The 27,986-nt window shown below is 36.1% G+C and overlaps 1 protein-coding gene across 7 annotated transcripts in view; it reads right to left on the bottom strand.

Moving 5' to 3' along the window:
• Positions 1 to 27,986, bottom strand: part of ANKRD28 (ankyrin repeat domain 28) — a 205,623-nt gene that overhangs the window by 171,437 nt on the left and 6,200 nt on the right. For 2 of the 7 annotated variants that reach the window (XM_059390886.1, XM_059390887.1), the window contains exon 2: positions 22,602 to 22,709. The exons of the other annotated variants lie outside the window; for them this stretch is intronic. In XM_059390886.1, coding sequence (XP_059246869.1) covers positions 22,602 to 22,603 — 2 coding nt within the window. In that variant the 5' untranslated portion in view covers positions 22,604 to 22,709. The remainder of the gene's footprint in view (positions 1 to 22,601; positions 22,710 to 27,986) is intronic. 7 annotated transcript variants of the gene reach the window in all.

Below are 27,986 nucleotides of genomic sequence, written 5' to 3'. Positions count from 1 at the left end.
GGGGGTGACCAAGTAGTGAGGAACTCTGGGAAGTCCCATTAGAACCATGTAGTGAGATAAGGGAATTCTGACCGGCCTATGTGAAGGGAAGCGGGGGGTGACCAAGTAGTGAGGAACTCTGGGAAGTCCCATTAGAACCATGTAGTGAGATAAAAAAGATGGATAGATAGAATCCAAAAGTAAAGGGGCATTGTTCCCCCAAAACACAAACATGGTAGAGCAAAAACAACATAACTACTGCAGAGGGACAATAGAAAAAACAGTTTCTGGAATCGAAGAGATCTTGGTTTAAAATTCTTATTTGATCAACCAGCCAGCAATGAATCTGAGCAAATTATAATCTCTGAATGAGTTTCCTCATCTATAAAATGAGACTAAAGTAAGATTTAGGAAAAAAAATTCACAAAGTCCCTAGTACTGTTCCAGTATATAATAAGGCTTAAGATAGTAGTATTTTTATTAGCTCACTAGTTCACTAAATCTTACTTTTTCACCAGTAAAGTTACAAATAATTACTAAAATGTTTACATACTCACTGTATTAAAGTGTTTATGAAAGTTCTTGGCATATAACAGGTATTGTCATTAAGCATTACGGAATTTAAGGGGTATCAATTTGATGCTTGATTTTCTCCAGGAAGAAGTATTCTAGGCCATCTTTAAACTAGGAAAATTCTTCTTTACACTGAGCAGAAATCTCTTCCTGTAGCTTTCATCCACTATTTCTTAGTCTGACATATGATAAAAGTTCATTTCTACTTCTCCATGGCAGACCTCCAGATATTTGAGGAAGCACTGATGCTCCCTATTCCCCTGCTTAGGATAATTTTCCCAGCTATACTTTCCTACTTGCCTTATTCATTTCGTATATTCAATTTTAAGTGTATTTCCCCTCTGATCATGCACCTATAACCAGAAATGTGATAATCAGATGCAGAGGGTAAGAATTGAGACTTCCTTGTCGTTTTCCTTACACCAACCACTACACTTTTTGTCACATGTGTTGATAAGCTAGCTACATATATCCACCACATCCCACCCTCCATCAACAATTTGTTATTGGAATTCATTTTTGGATGCAAAGACATCATCTTACTTTCTTCCCATTCAATTTCTTTTTAATTCAGCTGATCAAATCAGCCTATCAAGATCAATCCTCTTAGTTCCTTAATCTGTCATCAAAAATCTTATTCAGTCAATATTGATGTTCAGTGATATTTCTGGGCCTCTTCCTTTCAAGTTATGGCAGAATTACACTTCATACAACCCAAATTGCATGTAGTAATATAATTTGCTCTGATCAATTAAATGTGAGTTGAAGCGATGTGACAGAAGGCTTTGAGAGCTAAGTAACTCATCAAGTTCCCTTTCTCCTACCACAAATACAAGCAATGTTCCAGAAGTTTAAAAACTCCAGCCTGGGTTCCTAATTGAAGAAAACACAAGGCAGAGTACCGTACTAAACTGAGAATGGACATGTACTGTAAGCAATAAATAAATTTCTTATTTTTAAGCTACTAAGATCTGGGTATTATTACTACAGCAAAATCTAGCCCATCCCTGCAAATGCACTATTCCTCCCATAACCATGCTATCAGCAAATCTGAGAAGCATAGTTCTAAATCTCTTGTAATCCATTTAAGATAGCAGGCTTCACAAACAAAATGAGTTAGGCTCCACTGATTAGGGCTTCAATTCTCCTGAAAACAAGTAACTCTTTAAATAATTTATTAGAGTCTCCCATGAAAGTCACATCCAGCTCTGTAATTTTCCTTCTTCCCCTTAGTGAAAAATGGAGTAACCTTGTCTGTAGTTTTTATGCACTTCTCCCCCTAACTCCACAAGACCCGAAAACATTAAGTCAGAGAATTCAATTTTCAAATTCTTATTATCTAATGATATAAATTCATGTTAGAATAAATAATTGCTATTTTAAGATATTATTCATTTATTTGAGAGAGAGCATGCACACATGCACCAGTGGGGGAAGGGGCAGAGACAGAGAGAGAGAGAGAGAAGCAGAATCCCACTGAGCAAGGGAGCCCAACACGAGGGCTCAATTCAAAGACCTGGGGACCATGAACTGAGCTAAAGGCAGGCACTTAATTGAGCCACCCAGGTGCTCCAACTTGCTATTTTCATCATTTCCCTGGATTTCAATTCCCTCATTCTATCATTGCTATTTTGCTTTAACCCCAAGACTGACCTTTGATTCACATGGCCAATCAGAGGAATCTTTTCTTTTCACTGTAATATTCATGTCTTCCCACATTAGGTTGTTTTCACTATGCTGTGCTATTCACTCACTGCTTAAAATCTATTCAACATTTACCAAGTACCTACTATGTACTATGCAATTGCTGTGTCAGGAACATAATCAAGGAACTTACAGTGAAAACTTTTACCAAGTTACAAGGAACTTACAGTTAAAAAGATCAACCAAACACTAGAGAAGTGGTTAAGAATAACAATACAAGGTGTCTTTTTTTTTTTTTCAAGGTGTCTTGAATATCCTACTTAAATAGCATAACATAGTACCCAGGAATATAAACTTTGAAATCAGACAACCCTGCATTTAGGTCCTAGTCTCAGCTTCCTCATCTATAAAACTGGGATAATAGCAAAGGACTGTTTAAAGAATTAAATAAAACAACACATGTAATGGACTTAGATATATTTAATGCTAATATTATCCTGAACATAATGGCTAGTAAATGAAAAACTGTCACATTGATAATAGTCATATTTATATTTTAGAAACATGCTTTGGAGCCAGTAGCCAAAATAAATTAAAGGATGAGTCTAAAGTGCAGAAAGACAAGTTAGAGGCTGTTGCAGTAATCAAAGGTTCAGGTGGACAGAAAGAGAGAAAAATCACCAAAAACGTTTTAGTCCTAGCGCTGATAATAGCGGTATAATATTGTGCAAGCTAACATATCTCCAGGCCTCAGTTCTCTTAGCTAAGATTTTACATACATTGATTAAAATTTCTCATGTAGGGACACCTGAGTGGCTCAGTCAGCTAAGTATCTGCCTTTGGCTCAGGTCATGATCCCAGCGCCCTGGGATCCTCATGGGGCTCCTTGCCTGGCAGGGAGCCCACTTCTCCCTCTGCATGCCTGCCACTACCCCTGCTTGTGCTCTCTAACAAGTAAATAAAATTTTTGAAAATAAAATAAAATGAAATGAAATTTCCAGTTCCATGTGTCTTTAATGACTTCACATTTTACCTATAGATAAGATTACTTATTATTCTATAATGTCAGTTACAAGTATCTGTTATACAAGTATTTTTAACAATAACAAAAACTCCAAAGTATTATTCGATGCTAATTAGTTACCTTTAAAAACAAGCAGATAAACAAAAAGTGTACACAAGGTCAAGGACTAAAAGAAAACTACATCTGTGATTAGGCTTTCTCAGAGAGAGCAAAACAAAACAAAAACAAAACAAACCCTGTTTTAAATCTACAAACTGAGGTAAATTTTCTTGGCAATTAGGTGGTCTTTATCATTTATAAATAAAAACTCCACAGCTTTCCATGGAACATTTAAAACTTTTAAGATATATTTTCCATAGTAAGTCTTTGTATAAACAAATTTCTAAATCACCTAACACCATTTCCCATTTAATTTCTCCATCAGTGATACTAACAGATGAGAAAAAGAAAAGGCATCCCAGTTGTAAAAGTAGTAGTAAAATCAGCTCTGGTCATAGACAATATGACCATACAGGTAGAAACACCCAAAGATTACACGCACAGTATATATACATATACCTATACATACATACATATATATATAATTATATATATAATTCAAGGTTACAGTATGCAAAATCAACACACAAAAATCAGTTGTTTTTTTATACACTAAAAACAAGCAATCCAAAAAAGGAAATTAAGAAAACAATTCCATTTACAGCAGTATTGAAAAGAATGAAATACTTAAGAATAAACTTAACCAAGGAGGCAAAAGATCTATACACTGAAAACTACCTTTAATACTGCTGAAAAAAATGAAAGACGATACAAATAAATAGAAAGCTATTCTGTGTTCATGGAGTGGAATACTTAATATTGTTAAAATATACTTTTCTGAGTAGAGCAATCTACAGATTCAATATAATGCCTATCAAATTCAAATTCCCAACACTGTTATTTATAAATTAAAAAAAAAAAAAATCCATCCTAAAATCCACACGGAATCTCAAGGAACTCCGAACAGCCAAAACAATTAGGTGAGGGGAGGGTACAAATTCGGAGGTTTCACATTTCCTGACTTCAAAACTTACTATAAAAAACAGTAATCAGGGCGCCTGGGTGGCTCAGTGGGTTAAGCCGCTGCCTTCGGCTCAGGTCATGATCTCAGGGTCCCGGGATCGAGTCCCACATCGGGCTCTCTGCTCAGCAGGGAGCCTGCTTCCTCCTCTCTCTCTCTCTCTCTCTGCCTGCCTCTCCGACTACTTGTAATTTCTCTCTGTCAAATAAATAAATAAAATCTTTAAAAAAAAATAAAAAATAAAAATAAAAAACAGTAATCAAAACAGTGTGGAAGTGGCCATAAAGATGGCCATACAGACCAACAGAATACAACAGAGCCCAGAAATAAACCTTTCCATACCTATGTGATAAAATGATCTTAGCAAGGTGACAAGACCATTCCATGGAGTATTTTCAACAAATGGTATTGGGAAAACTGCATAACTGCAGGCAGAAGAATGAAGTTGGACCCTTACCTCACACCTTACACAAAAATTAATTCAAAATGGATCAAAGACCTGAACACAAGAACTAAAATTATAAAAAACTTAGAACAAGGGAAAACCTTCATGACACTGGATTCCACAATGAGAAAAGTACAGGCAACAAAAGAAAAAAACCACATAAACCCAACTTTATCAAAATTTAAAACTTTTGTGCATGAAAAGACACTATCAATCGAGGGAAAAATCAATGTACTGAATGGGAGAGCTTATTTGCAAACCATGTTTCTAATGAGGAGTTAATATCCAGAATATATAAAGAACACAACTCAAAAACAATGAGGAAAGAACCCAATTAAAAAATGGGCAAAAAACCTCAACAAACATTTCCCCAAAGACAAGTGGCAATAAGCACATGAAAAATGTTCAGGATCACTAATAATTAGGGAAATACAAATCAAAACCACAAAACACCACTTCATACACATCAGAATTGCAATTATTTAAAAAAAAAAAATGTTGGCAACAATGCAGAAAAATGGAAACTCTTGTGCATTGCTGGTGAGAATGTTAAATGATAGGGATGCCCGGGTGGCTCAGTGAGTTAAACATCTGCCTTTGGCTCAGATCATCACCCCAAAGTCCCCGGACTAAGCCCTGCATCAGGCTCCCTGCTCAAGGGAGAGCCTGCTTTTCTCTCTGCCCTTCACCCTTCTCGTGCTCTCTCTCTCTCTCAAATGAAAGGAAAAAAAAAAAAAAAGGGGCATGTTAAATGATACAGCCATTAATGCATAGATTACAGTATGGTTTTCCTCAAATATTAAACAGAATTTCCATATGATCCAGCAATTACAAACCTGTGGATATATCCAGAAGAACTGAAAGCAGGAACTGAAACACCCTCATATGCACAAATTTCAACCAGCATTATTCACATGAGCCAAAGGACACTTGGGAAGCAAACCGTGTCCATAGATGAATTAACTAATAAACAAAATGTGGCACATACATACACTGAAATATTGTTCAGCCTTAAAAAGTAAAAATATTTTGACACATTCTAAACATGTAGACCTTGAAAACATTATACTAATAAGTAAAATAAATCAATTACAAAAGGATGTGGGATTTTTTGACAAACCCCTATTTGGGTTAGGGGATGAAGGGAATGAAAAGTTCAATGTGCATGGGTTTCATTTTGTGAAGATTAAAAAAAGGTGTGGAGATAGATGGTGATGATGGTTGCACAACAATGTGAACGTATTTAACGTCAATGGATTGTACAGCTTAAAATAGTCAAAATGACAAATTTTTAGTACATTTCACCACAATAAAAAACTAATAATTTTTTGTTTTTATGTAAATGAATTTAGACATTATAATACACACATACACACATTTTTAGAAGAGTGAGAGGGCCCGCGCATGCACAGGGGAGGGGCAGAGGGAGAGAGAGAATCCCAAGAAGGCTTTCCCTCCCCCCTCCCCCCAGAGCCTGAGGTGGGGCTTAATCCCATGACCTGAGCCAAAATCTAGAGGTGGATGCACAACTGCCTGAGCCACCCAGGCATACCACCATACTATATATTTTTGTTTAATTTTAGAGTAGCTTTTTTTAAATACCTGAGGTAAAACAGTATTCTAATGGATTCTATCATACACACAAAAGATTTACGAAGACCTGTAACCCTAAATATCTCATGTCTCTGTTTAGATAGGGTAGAAAATATAAGTACAAATCACTTGATCTAAAATGAACAGTGGAGAGTAGAAAAGAAAAACAGTTAACATGGAATTTAAAAAGATAACTGTAGGGGGCGCCTGGGTGGCTCAGTGGGTTTAAAGCCTTTGCCTTCAGCTCGGGTCATGATCCAAGGGTCCTCAGGTCATGATCCAAGGGTCCTCAGATCGAGCCCCGAGTTGGGCTCTCTGCTCAGAGGGGAGCCTGCTTCCCCTTCTCTCTCTGCCTGCCTTTCTCCCTACTTGTGACCTCTGTCTGCCAAATAAATAAATAAATAAGTCTTTAAAAAAAAAAAAAGATAACTGTATCTATTTAAATGTTTCCCAAAAAGTATACTGATTAGAAAAATCTTTTCTCAAGGCAAGATTTTTTTAAAGGTAGAACTTCCTCACATTTTGCTAGTGAAAAACATCCAAGTATACAAATATCAATGCTCAGTATTATTTGACTAGGACTTGAGCAAAAAACAAATTACTATCTTTCCCTAATATTCTAGTTCTTAATCTTTGCTATGTAGTGACTACGGGTCATAAACCCAGGATGGACTAAAGCCACATACAAAAAATTGTATATGCAAAATCAGCTTAACAAAAATATTTATAACTAGGGAGAAAAATCATTGCCCTTAAGTTTTTAATATGATCCCTGACAAATTTTCCTCCCTGATTTCTTCTGAATCTTGTACAGCTTTGCAGACCACACTGTACTTACTCACTGACTTTGCAGATACTTCTCAAAGCCTTACTTAAACATAAGCCAAACCTACCCTCTAACGAAGGTTTAACCAAGACAGGATCCTAAATCAAAGTAATCCTGATTAACGCTGTATAGGTTAAAAAATATCTGTGGCAAGTCTCTTCCTCTAAATCCATTTAGTTGGGGCACCTGGGTGGCTCAGTGGGTTCAAGCCTCTGCCTTCAGCTCAGGTCATGATCCCAGGGCCCTGGGATGAAGCCCTATGTCGGGCTCCAAATTGGGCTCTCTGGTCAGCAGGGAGCCTGCTTCCCCCCCCCCCCTCTCTCTGCCTGCCTCTCTGCCTACTTGTGATCTCTGTCTGTCAAATAAATAAATAAAATCTTTAAAAAAAAAAAATCTGTTTAAATCCATTTAGTTAAAGTTCTCCTAAATGTTGCCTGAAATTACACCCCTAGTAACTACCAACAATTAACTCAACCCACAGAGCTTACTTTCAGTGTTTATAGAAAGAGAAAACCTATTATTTCTTCAGGATTAGATAAAGCTAAAGTACATGTCAATAATTAAAATGATCCTATCATAACCCCTTTTTATGGGTATGTAAAGTGTTTGCTAACCCTGATCTTCTTTCTCTAAGACTTTCATACAATATTGTTTTTTCTACAATCATTGCCTAGAAACTTTCAGAAAATAATTTATCATTTCTCCACAATTTTTTTGGTCATTCTTCCAGATATAATTCTCTACTCATGTGATCTTGAAAAATACATTTTTAGCCATATACAAAATTCCGCTATGTATTTTATACATTAAAAATATATTCAGATTGAAATAAAAAGCCAGAACTTTCAACTGAAGCCCAAGGAATTTAAGTCTTCCAGCCTGTGGTAGCCTAGTCCTATAAGAGACAAAAACTTAGGTTCAACAGTATCTGCAGGATGAATCTCAGGAAGCCATGTGCTCAAAAAAATTTTGGTCTCAGGACCCCTTTACACATTTAAATTGTTGAGGGCCCCAAAGAGTTTCTTTTTATTTGTGCTATTTATGATGTCTACTCTACTCAAAATTAAAACTGAGAAATTGTTAAAATATTTATTTTAATGCACTTAATATATTACATATCAATATAAATAATTTTATGAAAACAAGTTTTAAAAATTAGTGGGAGGAGTGGCACTGCTTTACATTTTTACAAATCACTTTCATGACTAACAACACAAAATGGCCGGACTCTCACAGCTGCTTCTGCATTCAATCTATGATAAATTACTGATTCAAGTATATGAAAAAAATCTGTACTTACAACTAGACAGAAAATAGCGTATTTTAAAACCCTTTTCAGATAATTGTGGGTATCTTCCTTTGATACTACAAAAACTTCTCAAAGACTAGTTAAAATGTGAAATATAAAACTGCATCAATAAACTTTTCATACTTTTTCACATTGAAGTCCATGCACTCTGAATACATATTTTACCCCTGAGTTTTTATAACATCATGAATCAGTCCTTAAAAAATACTACTTCATGAGTTATTCAGGTCTTCCACACCTTGACACATTTCATTATACACAATATCAAAAAAGTCACACTTATTAATATCATTCCCAATATTTTAAGAAGTCTTTTAAGTACTGTGATGTTGCTAAACTTAAGGTAAAGAACACAGATTTTCTCAAAATCTTATTTCTTTCTGGAAAGCTCAAATTTTATCAAGAGTAACAAATACTGACAGCTGCTTTCCTCAAAATGACAAGTTTGCTTTGTTTCTTTTCAAAAAAATATTTGCCAAATATCCAAGTCTGGAAAACCATAGTTTGTCAGTTGCTCTTTCAAGTAAGAAGTTCTTCATGGAACAAAATGCCTAGTTCAGATGGCATCTCCATCCCAAGAGTGCTTTTCCTGTGCAATACATACCCATTTTATCATATGGATTCAAAAGTCAGCATAATAAAATTTATACTTAAAAACATTAAGGGAAATGGGCACCTTTTTTTTTTTTAAACTACAAGTGCATGGCAGTAGAGGATACAGACTACTAGAAAGTCTAATGCCACTGCTGAGATTCCTAAAACGGTATCACTAGTTTTACTTACCATCACTTCTGTACCATTAGTGCAAATGTTAACAAAGTAAAGGGTCATAGAATATTTTACTCTAATTATGGGAATAATTTTGTTCTCACAGATTCCCAGGGGTTCATGAAGCACAGTTGGAGAACCACTGATTTACGTGCACCAACAGGTCTCTAATACAAAATTGGGTATAAACTATCAGTAACAGAACATCCTAAGCTAGCCTCTAAGAATCACTCAGACAGCAGTTTTCAAAGAAAGAAAGAAAGAAAAAAGCAGGCCCGATGTGTACAGTAAAGGCTTAACCTTGCAAAGAAAGATCTGGCTTTTCCCCAGCTTCTAGAAGGCAACCTCTAAGCCCCTGAAATGTCCTGTTTGGAAAAACTGTCTTTGTTTACCTGGGAACCTAGAGCCACAACAAATAGTCTAAAAATGTAATTTATTGTAAAGGCTTTAAGCCATGCAGTATCAACTTTCCTCTCAAGGGTTTGGAGACTACATGACTGACCGCCAATAAAATCCCTGGACCGCAAGGCTCAGATGGAGTGGCAATACTCAACATAGGTTGTCATACACTGTTGATGGGAGAAATAAGCACTGTCCACATAACTCCACTGAGAGAGAACAACTGCAAGTTTTTATCTGGAACTTTCCTGGACTCTGCTCTATGGGCCTTTTCCCATTCCTGGTTTAATCTATATCCTTTCACTGTAATAAACCATTACCATAAATATAAAATCTTTGCCGAGTCCTGAGTCCTAGTAAATTACTGAACCTGAGTGTGGTCTTAGGGACCTCCCAAACTAGGTTACTCACAATCAAACTCCTATATATATAAAAGCCAATTCCACACCTACAGTTTTCTCTACACAAAACATTCAGTTTTGCCCAGGGCCAAAACCTGCTGTGTATGTGCAGGTGTACGAACATGCAGACTCCATAGATCTGTAAGTGCCAAACTCCAAGTTAACTACCAATGCTTTCTCCAAGCAGCCTGTTAAGAGAATGGCTTCTCAACCTCTGTAGTGTAGTACTGACATTTCAGAACAGATGATTCTTTGTTGGGGGTGGATGTCCTGTTCCTTGTAGGACATTTAGCAGTACCCTGGCCTCTATCCAACAGATGCCAGATCCTTTCCCCCTCTCCAGTTATAACAATCAAAAATATCTTCAGTCATTGTAAATTACCCCCACCATGCCACTGAGAATCACTGTTTTAGAGAAAAATCATCTAGGAAACCTGTCCTTGCCTTCTTTTTTCCCATTTTTAAAAAAGGGAATAAATTCCATTTTAGCTCTATGTTCTCACCTTCCTAAACTTAACCATTTGGTGATGGAAAGGAACTGTCCATTCTGAGTCTTACTTGCAAACAATATTTGGAAATTAGTACTGAACTAAATTCTTCCTCCTAGGGGACTCAGTCGCAGGTTTCCAATTTCAAGAATGAAGGAAGCTTCTAACAATGATCTTTCAATAAAGATACACATGTATTTTCTGTATTTTATGCACATTATTGCACATCAGGGAAGGAAGATACTCAGCTTTGGGAGTATACTTCAAAATAACTGGAGATGCTGCTCTTTAAAAATATACTACCAGCATTCTATTTCACATACACCTAATCAGAATTTTTTATTCATCTAGCAATTATCTGAATGCCATCAGATGCAAAGCATTATTATAGGTGATGGGGATACCACGTTAAATAAGATATGATTCCTACCCTCTCAGAGCTCACATTCCAGTAGAGAGAGACACACCATGAAATATAAACAAATATAATTACTTCAGAGAGTGCTATAGGGAAATCAAACAGTATAATGGGACCAATTTCCTGCATTCTCACCAACATTAGTAGAGATATTATCAAAGTATCGAATGTGCTAGGTAAAAATGTTATTTTTGCATGCTAGTATTTGAAAAGCTTGTGACATAATTAAATGCCTAAACTCCTTGTTATGTGACGGCGCTGGATAAAACTATGTGGCCCTTACTCTTTGGGAAATTTTAAGCTCAAGACTAAATAGGCAGGTTTCCTTACAGTTTAAATTCTAACTTCCATTAGTTAAATGAAAACACGATGTTAAACTCTTGAAAATTGTAGAGTTGAATGACTTTATGAGGAAAATCATTTAATGATTTAATGAGGAAAAAAAGAGCTCCTGCATTCATACAACCAACAGCAGAAACTTAGAATAGTCCAGAAACAAGGTCATCGCCCACAGAAATTACTCAAAGGTGAAAACATTGACAGGCTGACAATAACATGCACTGTTTCCAACAGAATCTGACAAGACTAGAGATGGGGATATACTTTTCTTTTCACTTTATTCTTCTGTAAAGAACTCATAGCCTAAACCTAGAATAAATAAGTCTTCTGCTGTTTAACTTTTCCTAACAAGTACAAATGAAAACCACAAAACACATGGGTTGTGTGTGTGTATATCCTTTGTATGGTTAAAAAAAAGTCTGTGAGTACCAAATAAGAAAAAAATCAAACACTTCTGTCATACCAAAACAAGTAAAACGTATATACACCCAGCCTTTAAGACTAAAAATAAAAAAAAAGGTCAGATGCCCCAAGATGTTTGAATGTTTCAATATACACTCCATTCCATATACAAAAACGGCAAGCAGTCTGTTCATCCTGTAACAGTGGTTCTCAAACTGTTGTTTCACAAACTTCACAGGCCACTGGCATGGTTTCCACTCTATATAACTAATGATCACTCTGACACAACTCCGTAAATATTTTATGCCTGCAAGGAAGTAGCTACATGGATCTAAACAACTTTTAATTGCTCAAAATAATGAAGAAGGGATTCCAGAGAAAAGAGCAAATTTACCTTCCTTTAAAAAAGCATTCAGAAACCAGTCTTTGCAAAATCCTTTCCTCAAAGCTCAAATCTGATCAAAGAACTCTATATAAAAATCTTCCAATGATTGTCCCCACAGTTATAAGCTTCAAATCCCATAGTTGAGAACACAAGATACTCTAGGAATTGCCCCCTACATACTTTCTCCCGGCCTGATCTCCCGCCAACCCTTCTCAATCCTCACTCAACTAATACCAACGTAAAAGATCATACGGCATATGAATTCCCAATTGAAAAGATGGGAGGGGGCTCACTAATCTTGGCATGTATTATTTGAAAGATAGAGATGTCAGCCAAATACTAAAGGAAGTTATTCAGGATGAAAAGAAGTAATAATACCAGATAGCAACTGGAATCCAAATGAAAAAATTAACACTGACAAAGATAATTATAGATAACAGAAAAACAACAATAAAGAGATAATTTTTTTACTCTTCCCTTGGCTTGGAAAGGTACTTGCATAAAACAATTATAAAATTGTACTGTTAAGTTTATAACATATAAAGATGTAATATATATGACAATAATAGCACAAAAAGGAAAAAGGGAATGAAGCTACACTGGAGGAAGGAAATGATACTGGAAGGTAACTCAAATCCACGAGAAGAGACTGGAAATGGTAAACACACTGGTTAACACAAAAAACTATAAATATCCTTCTCCTTTCTTCTCTTCTTTAAAAGATATACATCACTGGGGCACCTGGTGGCTCAGTCAATTTAGCATCAACTCTTGATTTCAGTTCAGGTCATGATATCAAGGTTGTGAGACTGAGCCCTGAGTCGACTCTGAGCTGGGCATGGAGCCTGCTTAAGATTCTCTCTCTCCCTCTCCCTCTCCCTCTGCCTCTCCCTCCTGAACCCCACCCCACATACACAGACACTCTCTCTCAAAAAAAAAAAAAAAAAAAAAAAAAAAAGACATACATTATTTAAAGCAACTAAAACACTGTACTGTTCAGTTTATTACATAAATGAACATAATATATATAAAAACAGCACAAAGGAAAGGAAATGGAGCTATACTGGAGGATTATTAGTATCAATCTGAAGTAGACTGTGATAAATTCTCATGGATACTGTATTCTCCAGAAAAAAACACTAGGAAATGTATAATTTTAAAAAGTCAAAATATGGCAAATGGTAAAAAGAAAATACAAAAGGTAATAAAAGAGGAACAGAGGAACAAAAAAGACATGAGATGTACAAAAACCAAAAAGTAAATGGGAGATGGAAACCCATTTCAAAACAGTGTCAAACAGGAGAGGATTAAAAAGTCCATTAGAGAGACATATTTCTTGGACTGGATAAAAAGGCAATACCCAGCTATACGTTACCCACAAGGGAGACTTTAAATTTAAAGGCACAAATAGGTAGAAAGTACAGAAAAAGATGTAACAGGTAAACAGTAACAACAGAGAATTGAAGTACCTCTATAAATGTCTGACAAAACAGACCATTAAGTAAAAAAAAAAAAAATTACTCAAGACAAAAAGGGGTATTAAAAGCATCAATTCAACAAGAAGATATAATGAATATAAACATACTCACCTAAAAAACAACCCAAAGTAAGGGAAGCAATAAATGAAAGAAATGAAAGGGGGAAAAGACAATTAAACAGACAATTAAGAGACTTCAATACCCCACCCTCAATGATGGAGAGAACAAAGTAAACAGGAAATCAGCAACAATACTGAATTTAAACAACACTATTAACTAACTTAACCTCACTGACACATGTGGAAGACTCTACCCAGCAACAACAGAATTCACATTCTTTTCAAGCATGCACAGAATATTCTCTACAATACACTATATGCTAGGCCTTAAAACAAATCTCAAATTAAAAGAACTAAAGTGAAAATCAAAAACACATTGAGATATGATCTCATACCAGTCAGAATGGCTACTATCAAAAAGACAATAAATAGCAAGTGTTGGCAAGGATGTGGAAAAAAAAGGGAACCCTGATGCACTACCTGTAGAAATGCAAATTGGGGGGCGCCTGGGTGGCTCAGTGGGTTAAAGCCTCTGCCTTCAGCTCAGGGTCCTGGGATCCAGCCCTGCATTGGGCTCTCTGCTCAGCAGAGAGCCTGCTTCCTCCTCTCTCTCTGCCTGCCTCTCTGCCTACTTATGATCTCTGTCTGTCAAATAAATAAATAAAATCTTTTTTTAAAAAATGCAAATTGGTAGAGCCACTGTGGAAAAGAGGATGGAGGTTCCTCAAAAAATTAAACTAGAAATACCACAGGATTCAATTACTGGTTATTTACTCCCCCCAAAATGAAAGCACAAATCTGAAAAGAAATATGCACCTCGGTGTTTACTGCGGCATTATTTATAACAGCCAAGATATAGAAATAACCTAGCTGTCTACTGACAGAATGGATAAAAAAGATGGCATATATATACACAAAATGGAATATTACTTGGCCATAAAAAGGAATGAGATCTTGTCATTTGGAACAACACAGACTGGACCTAGAGTGTGTTATGCTAAATGAAACAAGTCAAACAGAGAAAGACAAATACTATAATTTCATTATATGTGGAATCTCAAACAAACAAAAAACAGAAACAGATTCAGGAACACAGAGAATTGGTGAATGACAAAGGTAAAGAGAATGGGGGGATGGGCAAAATCAGTGAAGAGGATTAAGAGGTAAAAACTTCCAGTTATAAAAGAAGTCAAAGAGATGAAAAATACATATAGGGAATACAGTCAATAATACCGTAATAATGTTGTATGGTGACAGATGATAACCACACTTAACATGCTGAGCACTCAGTTACTTATAGAACTGTTAAATCACAAAGCTGTATACCTGAAACTAGTAAAACACTGTATATGAACTATACTTCAATAATAAAAAATTTTTAAATAAAAATATGTAATAACATATCTTACTCATTATTCTGGTGTGGATTATAATTCAAATAACAATGTTGAATTTCTTGAGTTGAACTGTTATAAAAATGAGGGGAAGGGGTACCTGGGTAGCTCAGTAGGTTAAGCATCTGACTGGCTCAGGTCATGATCTCAGGGACCTGGTACCCCATGTCAGGCTCTATGCTCAGTGGGGAATCTGCTTCTTCTCCTCTACCCCTCCCCCTGCTCATGGGCTTGCAAACTGTCTCCCTCTCATTCTCTATCATATAAATGAAATCTTTTAAAAAAAAAATACAGGAGGGGCACCAGGGTGGCTCAGTCAGTTAAGCGTCTGCCTTGGGCTCAGGTTATGATCCCAGGGTCCTGGGACAGAGCCCTGCACTGGGCTCCCTGCTCAGCAGAGAGTCTGCTTCTCCCTTTCCCTCTGACTCTGCCATCGTTAGCACACACTTTCTCTGTGTCTAATTATCTAATAATAATTTTTTTTTAAACTTAAAAAACATGTGGGGGGAGAAAAAAATGAAATGATATAAAGAATACAAAAAATGTTCCTCAATCACAATGAAATTAAATTAGAAAGAAAAAAAAGTGGGAAATCCACAAATGTCTGGATATCAAAGACCCTTCTAAATAACCTATGGGTCAAAGACAAAAATCTCAAGAGAACTTAGAATATTCTAGGATGAATGAAAACAAAAACAAAACCCATCAAAACTTATAGGATATCTAATACAGTGCTTAAATGGAAATTCATAGCTGCACACAACAATATTCTAGATCTTAAGTAAGCTTCCATCTTAATTTAGTAATAAAGCAAACTAAACCCAAAGCAAGCAGAAGGAAATAAATTATAACTATAAGGGGGGAATCAATACCACAGAAAAAAGAAAAATTGAGAAAAATCAAAACCAAAAATTGTTTTTTTGAAAAGACCAATAAAATTGAGCTAGATTCACCAGGAAAAAAGAATGAAGACAAATTGGCAAAATCAAGAATGAAAAGGGATACAGCATTATTAACCTCAGAGAAATTAACAGTTTTATAAAGAAACTCTATGAACATCTTTATGCCAACAAGTTAGGTAAAATGAACAAATTCCCTAAAAGACACAAATTATCAAGTCAAAAGAAAATAAAAAATCTGAATAGACTTATAACAAGTGAAGAAACTGAATTAGAAATTTAACATCTTACCACAAAGAAAAAGTCCTTGCCTACATAGCTTCACAGCCAAATTCTATCAAATATTTAAAGAAGAAATAATACCAATCCCTCACAAACTCTTCTAAAAAAGAGAGAGCACATCTTAATTCATTTTATGAAGTCAACAACTCCAAAGAATAAAGATAAAAAAACTCTCAACAAAGTATGAGCAAGCCAAATCCAGCAATACACAATAGGGATTATATAGTTTAAGGACTGTTCTTAACACATTAAACATGACCTTACAATATGACCAGCAATTCTAGTTCTACGAATCTTCCCAAAAGAAGCTGAAACATATGTGTATACAAAGATTTATGTATGAATAGTCATCACAACTTTATTCATGATAGCCAAAAATCAGAAACAATTCAAATTTCTAACAACTTGTGAATGGATAAACAAAATATTGTGGTATAGCCATACAATGGCTTACTAGTGAACAATGAAGAATTAATATACATGCTACAACATGGATGAACCCCAAAATGAAAGATGCCAAACAAAAATGAACATATGATTCCACTTATATAAAATGTTTTAAAATGCCATAGCATGAAAACAGACTACTAGTCAGTTACTGCCTGGGGCTGAAGGTGGAAAAGGAGTGACTGCAAAACGGGTATGAAGTATTGAAATACTGTGATTTTTAATAAGAAATATATATTTGGTGTTCATCCCCCTCTTCTGGCAGAGAACTGGACTTTCCTATGATGTGAGCCATAGGTGTCTTTCATTATGTTAATAAGGCAACTTTGGGAAACTGCCTAAAAATAACCAACTAGAGTGATCACAGGGTTGAAACTTTCAGTCCCACCCTCATCCCCACTCCTAGGCCTGATTTCTGGGGAGTAAGAGGGGCTGGAGTTCAATCAGCAACAATCAATGATTTAATCAATCATGCCTATATAATGAAGCCTCCACAAAAACCCAAAAGGAAGGGGTTCAGACAGCTTAGCTTCTAGGTTGGTGAACACATGAAGATCTGGGGAAAGTGGCACACCCACAGAGCACAGAGGCTCAATGTCCCATCCTACATACCTTGCCCTATGTATCTCTTCCATTTGGCCATTCCTTAGTTGTAGCCTTTTGTACTAAACCAGTAATCTAGTTAACAGAAAGTTTCTTTGCGTTCTATGAATTATTTGGGAACTTCTCATTTATAGCCAGTCAGTCAAAAGAACCTGGACCTGCAAGGGTAGGGAAAGGAGGGAGGACAGTCTCCTAGGACTAAGCCCTTAACCTGTGGGATCTGATGCTATTGCCAGGTCAACTGTGTCAAAATTAAGTTGAACTGTAGAACAGCTGTTAGGTGTAGAAGTATGATGAGTGTGGTAGGAATGTGTCAATAAGAGAGCAACACATAGGAGGAGAATCGAGGTTTTTCCAAAATAGGTTATCTTTTTGGGTAACAGAAATGTTCTAAAACTGGAGGGTGGTGCTGAGTATAAAATTCCTTAAATTTACTAAAATAATTGGCTTGTGCTCTTAAAACAGAGTAATTTTATAATGTGTAAATTACACCTTAATAAACTGTTAAAGAAAAAAAGGGAGCTACTTGTCTAACCAATTGAAAGCTCCCTGAATCCAACTTGAAAGGTGTATACAGGATCCTTATTGTAGATAATACAATGGAAAATGACTAAATTATAGCTGGAGAGAACTGAATTGCTTAAAAAGGAAGATTTTCTGACAGGGTGGCATAGGAATGTGGAACCAATGAAAACTATACAGACTGAGCACATTTTAGAATCAATGTGGTTCAGAAAGATGACTACCTGAAGGGTGGGTTAGATTTCTGTCTCCCAGGATAATAAAAAAAGGATACATTTTTTAGAAAATTTTACATATAGGGGCACCTGGGTGGCTCAGGCAGTTAAGCAGCTGCCTTAGGCTCAAGTCATGATCCTGGGCTTCTGGGGATTGAGCCCTGCATGGGGGCTCCCTGCTCAGTGGGGAGTATGCTTCTCCCTCTCCCTCTGCCTGCTGCTCCCCCTGTTGTGCTCTTGATCGAAGAAATAAATAAATGAAATCTTTAAAAATATATATTACATATACCTAGCCTTAACACAGAACAATGAAAAGGAAAATGTTTTCACTATCGTAATAAAAAAATTCAACTCAAACAACCCTGATTTAGTACTTCACACTGAAGTAAGCAGTATTTTAAAAGTTACATTGCAATATATGGCATACCCAAACAGAAATAAGCTTTGTTAAGGTTGAATCCTGCAGTGGGTGTTGCTTACCTGGTTTTTGCCCACTATGAGTATTAGAATCTTGATTAATAGGTAGTGTTCCTCCAGGCACCAATATATAACAATATATGAGATAAGTGTAACAATATGAAAAAATAAAAATAAGAAATAATACATCTAAATCTCAGATGAAGGTATGATTAGGATTACAGCAGAAAAATGCTCTGAGAAAGAAAAAAACTATATTCATTTCTCTCAGTCAAAATAAGAAAAAAAAGATAACAGGAATAAAGCAAAGTGTACAATATATAATTTGCAGTAAGGAAGGAGATCAATAAGAAAGATTACATGGGTAGGCAGACTTCTCTTTTCTTAGTAAATTAGGAGACACAACTACATGTTAAAATGGAGAAGGTAGAAATTAAATATTAATGGGTATAGAAAAGGAATGGTAAGGATGAAACAGACTTGAAGGTGCAGCTGAAGTTAGACATCAGAAAACTGGAATATATTCAACTTGGTTTCATTACTTCCTTAACCAATTTTTTAGTGGTCCCAGAGCTGAAACAAGAGAATAAATATTATAGAAGTAATCTATAGGTTGACTGAAAAGTCAAGGGAATACAGGAGTTTAAATTGTTTGGATAAGTGAGCATTTATTGAGCAACTACTACATACTAGACACTTTTTTCAACATTCTCACAATTCCCACAATTCAATGAAGATATCCCCAAGCCCATTTTATTTTATTCAGAAAGTAGAAACAACCCAATATAGCAATAAAAAGAAATGAAGTTCTGACACGTAACTACAGTATGAATAAAACTCTAAAACCTTTTAAATGAAAGAAGTCAGTCATAAGAGATTACATATTTTATGATTCCATTTACATGAAGTGTCCAGAATAAGCAAATGCACAGAAACAGAAAGCAGATTAGTGGATGCCTAGATTAGGCTGAGGGAAAGGTGGGCCAGGGGAGACTAAAAAGGAATAGGGTGACTGCTGGTTATAGGGCTTCTTTCTGAAGTGACAAAAAAACTAATGAGCCAGAATTAAAAGTACATACTCCACCATTTCAGACATTTAATTATCATAATTGTTTGCCATATTCATGTTTGGTGACATTCACTATTATTTACTTCACATTTTTATTTAAGTCATTTGCTACTCTTGCCTGACAAAGCTGCAAGAAAGAATGGAGCTATAAGGAGCTATAAGCTGAAAGGGTAGTGTTAGGGGTAAAGACAAGAGTAGAAAACAGATAGGATATAAAACTGACATAATGGCACTAAGGGAAGGAACAGCAGGGAAAGTTCCCACTGAGAAACAAAGCTTGCTGAAAAAAGGGTCCAGCCTAAGAAAGGTGTGGGAGTGGGAAAATGGACAAGTTTCAAGAGGCAGAACACTAAGATGAAAGGGAAGAAACTGTGTGTAAGATAGGCATTGAGGCTCAAGAGATTGGGTCAAAAGGAGTAAAAAAAAAAAAAAAAAAAGGTGGCGGCAGAAAACACATGAAAGAAAACTGAAAGACGGTAGAGATGGGTGATGGCTGAGGGGAAGAGAGAGGGTGTTAAATAGGACAAAATGAAACCCACAGAATGGTAAAAAGGAAAGGTTGCAATGAAGTGAGCCAGGAGACTCCTGAATAGGCCAGAGAAAAGTGAGAATGAAGCAGGATACAGGTCTATACTCAGGAGTCGGGACCGGAAGCAAGGAAATATCAGTCAACATCCAGTAATCAAAGTAGACAGGTCACCCACAAAAAAAAAATCTCAAGAAAAACACCAGGAGTAAAAGTTGTCCCATGTTTCAGAAAACACTACCCTAGCCAGTACTGCTCAAATCAGAAAGTCAGGCTTCTCAAGAGGCCAGTTTGTGGCCAAACTATACCTAGCAGACTAGGTAAAGTAGATTCCAACACAGCAAAGCTCAGGTTCACTGTGGCTGAGGAAGTGGGAGAACCAGTAATGAAAGAAGCTGGGGTCAGAGAAAAGAAATTCCATGTTCAAAACTGTAGCTGCAAGATGCTGAAGAAACTACAAGATGAGCAGGTAAAAAGCTCGTTTGACTTCATAATAGAATCTTACAGTCCAAAAGAAGTCTTAGGAGGTAGAAATTGCTAGTGAGGAAAAGAAAATACAAATAGTTTAATTAGTGACATTTCTTTTTTTTTTTTAATATTTTATTTGTTTATTTGACAGAGATCACAAGTAAGCAGAGAGGCAGGCAAAGAGAGGAGGAAGCAGGCTCCCCGCGGAAGCAGAGAGCCCCATGTAGGGCTAGATCCCAGGACCTGGGATCATGACCTAAGCCAAAGGAAGAGGCTTTAAACCACGGAGCCACCCAGGCGCCCCGATTAGTGACATTTCAAAAGCAATAATTCTATAGCTAAAACATTCAGAGCTTCTAAAACCAAGAACACACCAAGACATCCAAAATAATCCATGTGTTACTAAGCATCTGTAATAGTTAAGCAGTCTGTATATCTAAGCTTAAATGAAGGTGATATATAGAAATTCAGCTCTATGGTAAAAGATAAGCTGAAGGATAATTTGTTTTACTAATAAATTCTGTATTTAAAACAATTTACCATAAGCTTCATTAAAACAGAGAAGTTGCTCATTATTAAATGAGTGCATTAACCATTATTTAACATATATACAATCTTCCAGGACATTTCTATAGTACATCTATACTGTATTTCATTTACACCTCTTGACTAGATTCTAAATTGGGAAATACTCCAAACAGGTTCCTTCTCACTGTCCCTGCCACAGTACCAAATGAGAAGGTCTAAAAGGTTATAGTCCCTTGGCCTCATCTATTGAAATTTCTTGATTCCAGATATCTTCACTATATGAATCATTCAAGCTCTCACGGACATGCCAGTTTCTAACTACCTGCCTACACCCTGGATTAGGCTACTTATTGGATCAAACACTATACTATACTTGCTATTCTGATCTATTCATCTGGTTTCAACTCCACTGCTCATTCCTGGATGCTGCAGTTTACTTTTTAGATCCCCTAAAAGTCAGCTGTTTTTAATCGTCAAGTTCAACTCCCTTTCTTCAGGATGTGGCTGTCACTTGCCTGGTTGTTTTTAGTTCTCCCGGGGACACTCTCCTCACTCTCAGCATGACCCAATGCAACAGTCTGGAACTCCACACTGACTAGCATGTAAGCTTTCAAGAAGTGGAGGAAGCCTCTCACCATTCAGAGAACTAGTCAAAACAGAAGGCTCTTGTTTACCTGTTTACACAGACATACACACACAAAATCTTTCAAAGTCCTGTGTGAATTATCTGACTTTTCCCCAATTTACACTAATAAGAATACAATACTAACAGCAGATAGGTTCTTTCTGACTTTCACCATTTCTAATCCAAAAGTTCCCTCAAAAGGAAAAATGAAAACATGTAATATTTATTTAAAAATAAAACAAAACAAAAAACAACAAAAAACCTTAGTTAACAAAAGGAAAAGTTTAACAATATGATCTGTATCAGGACTAAGATCTGCAGTTTCCCTACATAAAGCATTCTCTTCTGTCTTGGTGGTAGATGTTAAGAAAAAATACGCACTAAAACAAAATACCCACATGTAACACAAATCTACCAAAAACGCACTTGTATTTTTTGCTCCTCTAAAAGGATATTTTACACAGGCTGTATACAGCTCTTATCCACCGAGGAGGAGAGAGCACAAGATTACAAATGAAGATGGGTTAAAAAAAAATCCCATTAAAATAAACTTCAAGGATCCCCAACTCCACCATTGGGTTCAATCAGCCATTTCTCTCCTCATGCTTTCAAAGCATATGTAAGATACTTGCCTTATCTAATTCCATCTTATCCCATACTAGAAGACAGAGGCAATGTTTTATACACATGTGTATCCCTAGTATCAAGAACCAGCAGGTATCAGGCATACAAATGTTTGTATTATAATAATCAGGATGTTAATTATAATAATTTCCATGAAAATTTTTACAAAGAAAACACAATATTTATGTATAAGGCCTGAAGTTAACAGCTAAAGACTAACTTACCATATAAATGAGTTTTAAAATATAAAATAGTACAAACCAAGGACAATGGCTCCCAAAACAGATTCTGGATAATAAACTAAGGAGTTATATAGATTAAAGTAACAATGGATGTTATAATAGATAAATCCCAAAGTGTGACATAATAGTTTATTTTTATTTCATGCTTACATGAAGTCCAAAAATCCATGTTAATGATCAGCTGTGGGCATGAAGAGGCTGGAGATGACCCAGGCTGACAGAAGTTCAGCTCTCTTGGACCCATCATTTCCAAAGTTGCTTTGGCAGACAACACCCAGCCAGCAGGAGAGAGGAGAAGAGAGAAGAGAGGATTGTTCAAGGAAAGTTTGCATTTGCCAGGGGTGAAGAAACACTCAACACTTCTGCTTAATTTCCTATGGCCAGATCTCAATCATATGGCCATCCCCAAATCCAAGAGAGGCTGGAATATATAAGTCAGTTGGGATCCAAGAAAAAAGGAAACAGGCTTGGTGAAGAGCAAACCACTCTTTACCTTAAAAGGTATTAAAATACAGATTCTGGGACACTACCCCAGGTGATCCTCATCCATCATGTCTAACAGGACTCCAAAATCCTATATTAAAGCCGGCCATCGGATATCGATGTATGCCCAACTTGGGAATTACTGGCAAAGGAAGTAAAGAAATTGGGGCAAATAGGAAAAACATCTCCATGGGAAGTTTACAACAATGTGCTAGAGAAAAAGAAAGCTAAAAGGTGATGAAAAAACTGAGCCTTTGTGTCTAGGAGAACATAACATAGGTACAACTTGGGAAATTCTTCCCTCCTCTGGTCTATGAATAGTCTACCCTGACTCTCTTCCTAACTCTGGTAGCTTCACAGGCTTCCTTTCCTCCACTCACTCCATATTCTCCACTATATTCTCCTTAGCCATGAACTTTTCTCATTAAAGACCTCATTCACCTCAATTACCAGCAAAAACACTTTTCTCTGAACCCAGCCTCTCATTTAACTGCCTCCTATAACTGTCCCACTAGGACTGCAATATATCCAAAACTGAATTCATCTCACCCTCATGCCAACTGCTTGCATGCCCTATCCACACAGGCCCCTAGTCAAAACCCTATAAATCAATGACAAATTGTACTCCATAATTAAAAGTTTTGCCCTACAAAAATAACTAGCAAGAAAGAAGAAATGGGAGATATATTTGTAAAACACGTATCTGATAAGGAACTGGTAGCTAAAATATCTAAAGCACTACAACCCAATAATAAAAAGACAAATAGCCCAATTTTTTTAAATGGGCAAAAGATCTGATGAAAAGATGCCCAACATTATTAGCCATTGGGAAATGCAAATCAAAACCACAAGCAGATACCACTTCACACATACTAGGATGACAGTAATGGAAAAAAAGATAATAGTAAGTGTTATTGAGGATGTGGAGAAACAAACTCTCATGTACTGCTGATAGGATATGAAGTGGTACAGCCACTCTGGAAAATGGACTAACAGTTCGTTAAAATTAAGGCTAAATACAGAGTTTCTGTATGACCCAACTAGTCCACTCCTAAGTACCCAAGAGAAATGAAAACTTATGCCTACACAAAAACTTGTACACAAATGTTCGTAGCAGTATTATTCCTACTAGCCAAAAAGCGAAAATAATCCAAACACCTATCAACTGTTGAATGGACAGATAAAATGTGGTATGATTCAATGTAATACTACATTATCCGGCAGTAAGAATATTGATACATGCTACAGTACAGATGAGCCTTTCAAACATGCTACATAAAATATGTGACAAATATATAGAAACAAAAAATAATTAGTACTTGTTTAGGGCTAGGAATGATGGGGGTTTGAGGGAATAATGGCTTAGGAGTAAGAAGTTTCTTTTCAGCATCATAAAATGATCTAAAATTGACTGAGGTGATACTTACACAGCTCTGTGAATATACTAAAAATCACTGAACTGTAGAATTTAAATTGATATGTGAATTATATTACAGCAAAGCTATTTAAAAAAGAAAAAGCTATCAAACTTTTTAATACAGAAACTGATACAAGAGAAAAGGCTGCCACTCCAGACTAATTTACACTTATAAGATACAAAAGTTTGGGGGCAGGGGTTTGGTACCTTAGGTAAAAAGAAATAAAGCTAAATGTAGTACTGAAGCATAATAACTCTCTAGGTGCTGGAACAAGTATATGTTTCATAAGCAACTGCTTCCTGATTTTCCTCAACTGTCCCATACTGTATGTTTTAACATTATCTATGGCCGCAAATCCTTAAGAGTAGAAAAGATATACCTTTAAGCTTATAATAAATAAATTTAAATAAACCATCACCAATTAAGAATTTGAACTTAAATTTACTAGGCAAAAGTGAACTTTCCACTAAAGCTGTGGGAGTAGTAATTCTATTCAGACTTAGTTTTGCATGGCAATCAGTATACACACAGAAGAATCCTTTTTGAAAAATCAGTAGCACAGGGGCACCTGGGTGGCTCAGTGGGTTAAAGCCTCTGCCTTCAGCTCAGGTCATGATCTCAGGGTCCTGGGATCGAGCCCCTCATCGGGCTCTCTGCTCAGCGGGGAGCCTGCTTCCCCTCTCCCTCTCTGCCTGCCTCTCTGCCTACTTGTGATCTCTCTCTCTCTGTCAATAAATAAATAAAATCTTAAAAAAAAAAAATCAGTAGCACATAAGGAAGGTGGATAAATCACTTAACTAAGAACTGGGACTAGGGAGTAGCAGCAGAAATTAAATTTAAAGTATTTGAGAACTTTAATCATCATATGTGCGATGTACTGTTACACTTTAAAACATTACTAGTTTAAGTAACTGAATATTTCATTAATTTTTGCTTTGAATGAAAAGTACTGTATAACTCTGTGATTCAGTATCACTGTGTGTGTTTAATGTGAATTATCCATAGACTACATTGTCCAGAACAAAAAGACTTAACCCTCAACTATTCTCTCCAGGCACAAAACTTTCTCCAGGAGCAACTCACTTTAACCCAGGTAGAGTGCATTCACTGAATATAAATTTTACACTAGACTGGAAAATAAAAAGGGAAAAAGATAAAATGCTGGAAAACCTAATATAATCCAAGTCTAACTACTTGAATTATCAATGTTTAACTATTTTTTCATTTTTAATTTACCCTAGTGGGACTATGCAGCAAAAAAAAATTGTCAACTGCCATATAAATAAAGGACACTCTCAGTTGTACACTTAAGTGAGCCATTAATACAGCTATGAGGATCCTTTAAAGATGCACTCATTTCCATTCAAACTCCTGCTTAGTACTTAATGTACTTGACTTGCACTAAAATGTTTTACATCTGTTCTGAATTATAGCAGTAGCCCCCTAACTGGTCTCCGGTGTTCCTGTTGTTTGTCTTCTGTAATTCACTCTTCTAAAACCTATAATATAGCAGTTATTTAACTTTTGGGTGTCATGGACTCCTCAGAAGATCTAACAGATGTTACGAAGTCTCTTAAGTAGATGTATGCACATTCCTCCAAAAAAGCACTTCACAGACCCTAGATCAAGTAACCCATCTGTAACAACTTCCCAACACCTTCCAGTCAAGTACAAACTTCCTAGCCTTATATTCAAAGTACTTCATAATGTAGTCACTGTTAATTGAGCTAATCTATCTCCTATACTTTCCAACTACACATACCAATAAGGTTTATCTCCTCACTGCAGCACAGATATACCATTCTCTTTTTTTTGGCTTCCTTTTTATTTCTCTCTTGTTGCTTTCCTACACAACTGTTTGCTTTCAACAAATCCTTCCTGTGAACCTCCAACTATCTCCCCTGCCATGAAGTTTCCCTCTGCCTACAATCATATCATCTATTCCTTTCTGAATTGTGAAGTATGTTATACACATTTTTTATGTTCTACATCTTTACATGTTCTACACTGTATTATACAAGGCACACAAAAAAATCAGTAAACACAAGACACACTTATTTTTTAACTATGTTAGATACATTTCTAAATAATACACTCCATATGTTTTTCTTCAACCTCTATAAACCTTTTCAGGTGAGTGTATCAGATACTGTGCCTTTATGTATCTTTTGTCTTTTTCTAGCCAATAAGATTTTTAAGGACAGAGATAGTGACTACTGTACCCTTGTGTGCCCCACAGCCTCCAACACAAAGCAAGGCAACACTCAATATAGAATACCTGAATATCCGAGCATAAATGTTTTTCAGGCATTTTGTATATTCTGTATTCCTAATTATAAGATTTTTCAAGGATCACTTATTGTTTTTCTACTGAAAAGTCAAATAATGCTCTAACCTTAATGGATACTTGATCAAGTGAGAGCTAACTATCCAAAATAGCAGTCAAATTATTCTCATTCATTCAATAATTACTTACTGATATATGCCAAGACTGTTCCAAAAAAAAAAAAAAAAATCAACCTTCAACTTATCAAAACCTTTACCTAATAACCATTAACCCAGAAGAGAACACAAAGACAGCTCCTACACACAAAAAAAGTAACCTAGATTTAAAAACTACTATCCTTGGGGTGCCTGGGTGACTCAGTGGTTTGAAGCCTTTGCCTTCGGCTCAGGTCATGATTTCTGGGTCCTGTGATTGAGCCCCGCATCAGGCTCTCTGCTCAGCGGAGAGCCTACTTCCTCCTCCTCTCTCTGCCTGCCTCTCTGCCTACTTGTGATCTGTCAAATAAATAAATAAAATATTAAAAAAAAAAAACTACTATCCTCTAGTACTACTGCAAACAAAGTCTAGCTCCAGTTTTAAAACCAACTCAGAAAATAGAAACAGACATCCCAGATTATAGATTTGCATATAAAAAGCAATAAAAACAGCATAAAAGTGTAGGAACTTTCTTTAAAAGAAACAAACATGATATAAAGTTTATAAATTAACTGATTCATGCTACATGAATCGATGAACCTTAAGATTACATTAAGTGAAAGAAAACACAAAAAGTCACATACTGTAGAATTACATTTATATCATTATCCAGAATAGGCAAATTCACAGAGACAGAGATTAGTGCTCACCAGGGACTTGGAGGGGGAAGGGGTGGGGACTGGGGGAAATGGGGAGTGACGGCCAATTGCTTTTTGAAAGGACAGAAATGTTTTGGAATCACATAGCGGTAATGGTTGTACAACTTTGTGAATATATCAAAAACTACTGAATTGCACACATTTCTGGAGATGTTATTTATTGAATTTTTTTTTAATTGAAGTGTCGATGACACACAATGTTACACTGGTTTCAGGTATACAACATAGCAATTCAACAACTCATTATGCTACTATCACAAGTGTAGCTACCATCTGTCACCATATACTGCTATTATACTACCACTGTCTATATTCCTTATGCTGAAACAAAATCCCTATAATTTATTCCATAACTGGAAGCTTGTACCCTTTCTTCATCCCTGTTTGCCCATTACCCCCCACATCTCCCCTCAGGCAACAACCAGTTACTTATGGGACTGTCTCAGCTCTTTTTGTTTGTTTTTTTCTTAAGAAGTCACATGTAAATGAAATC

Source organism: Mustela nigripes, chromosome 2, assembly GCF_022355385.1.
Source record: "Mustela nigripes isolate SB6536 chromosome 2, MUSNIG.SB6536, whole genome shotgun sequence".
NCBI classification, from domain to species: domain Eukaryota; kingdom Metazoa; phylum Chordata; class Mammalia; order Carnivora; family Mustelidae; genus Mustela; species Mustela nigripes.
The sequence above is the reverse complement of the archived record's forward strand: the minus strand, read 5'-3'. Positions and strand labels throughout refer to the sequence as shown.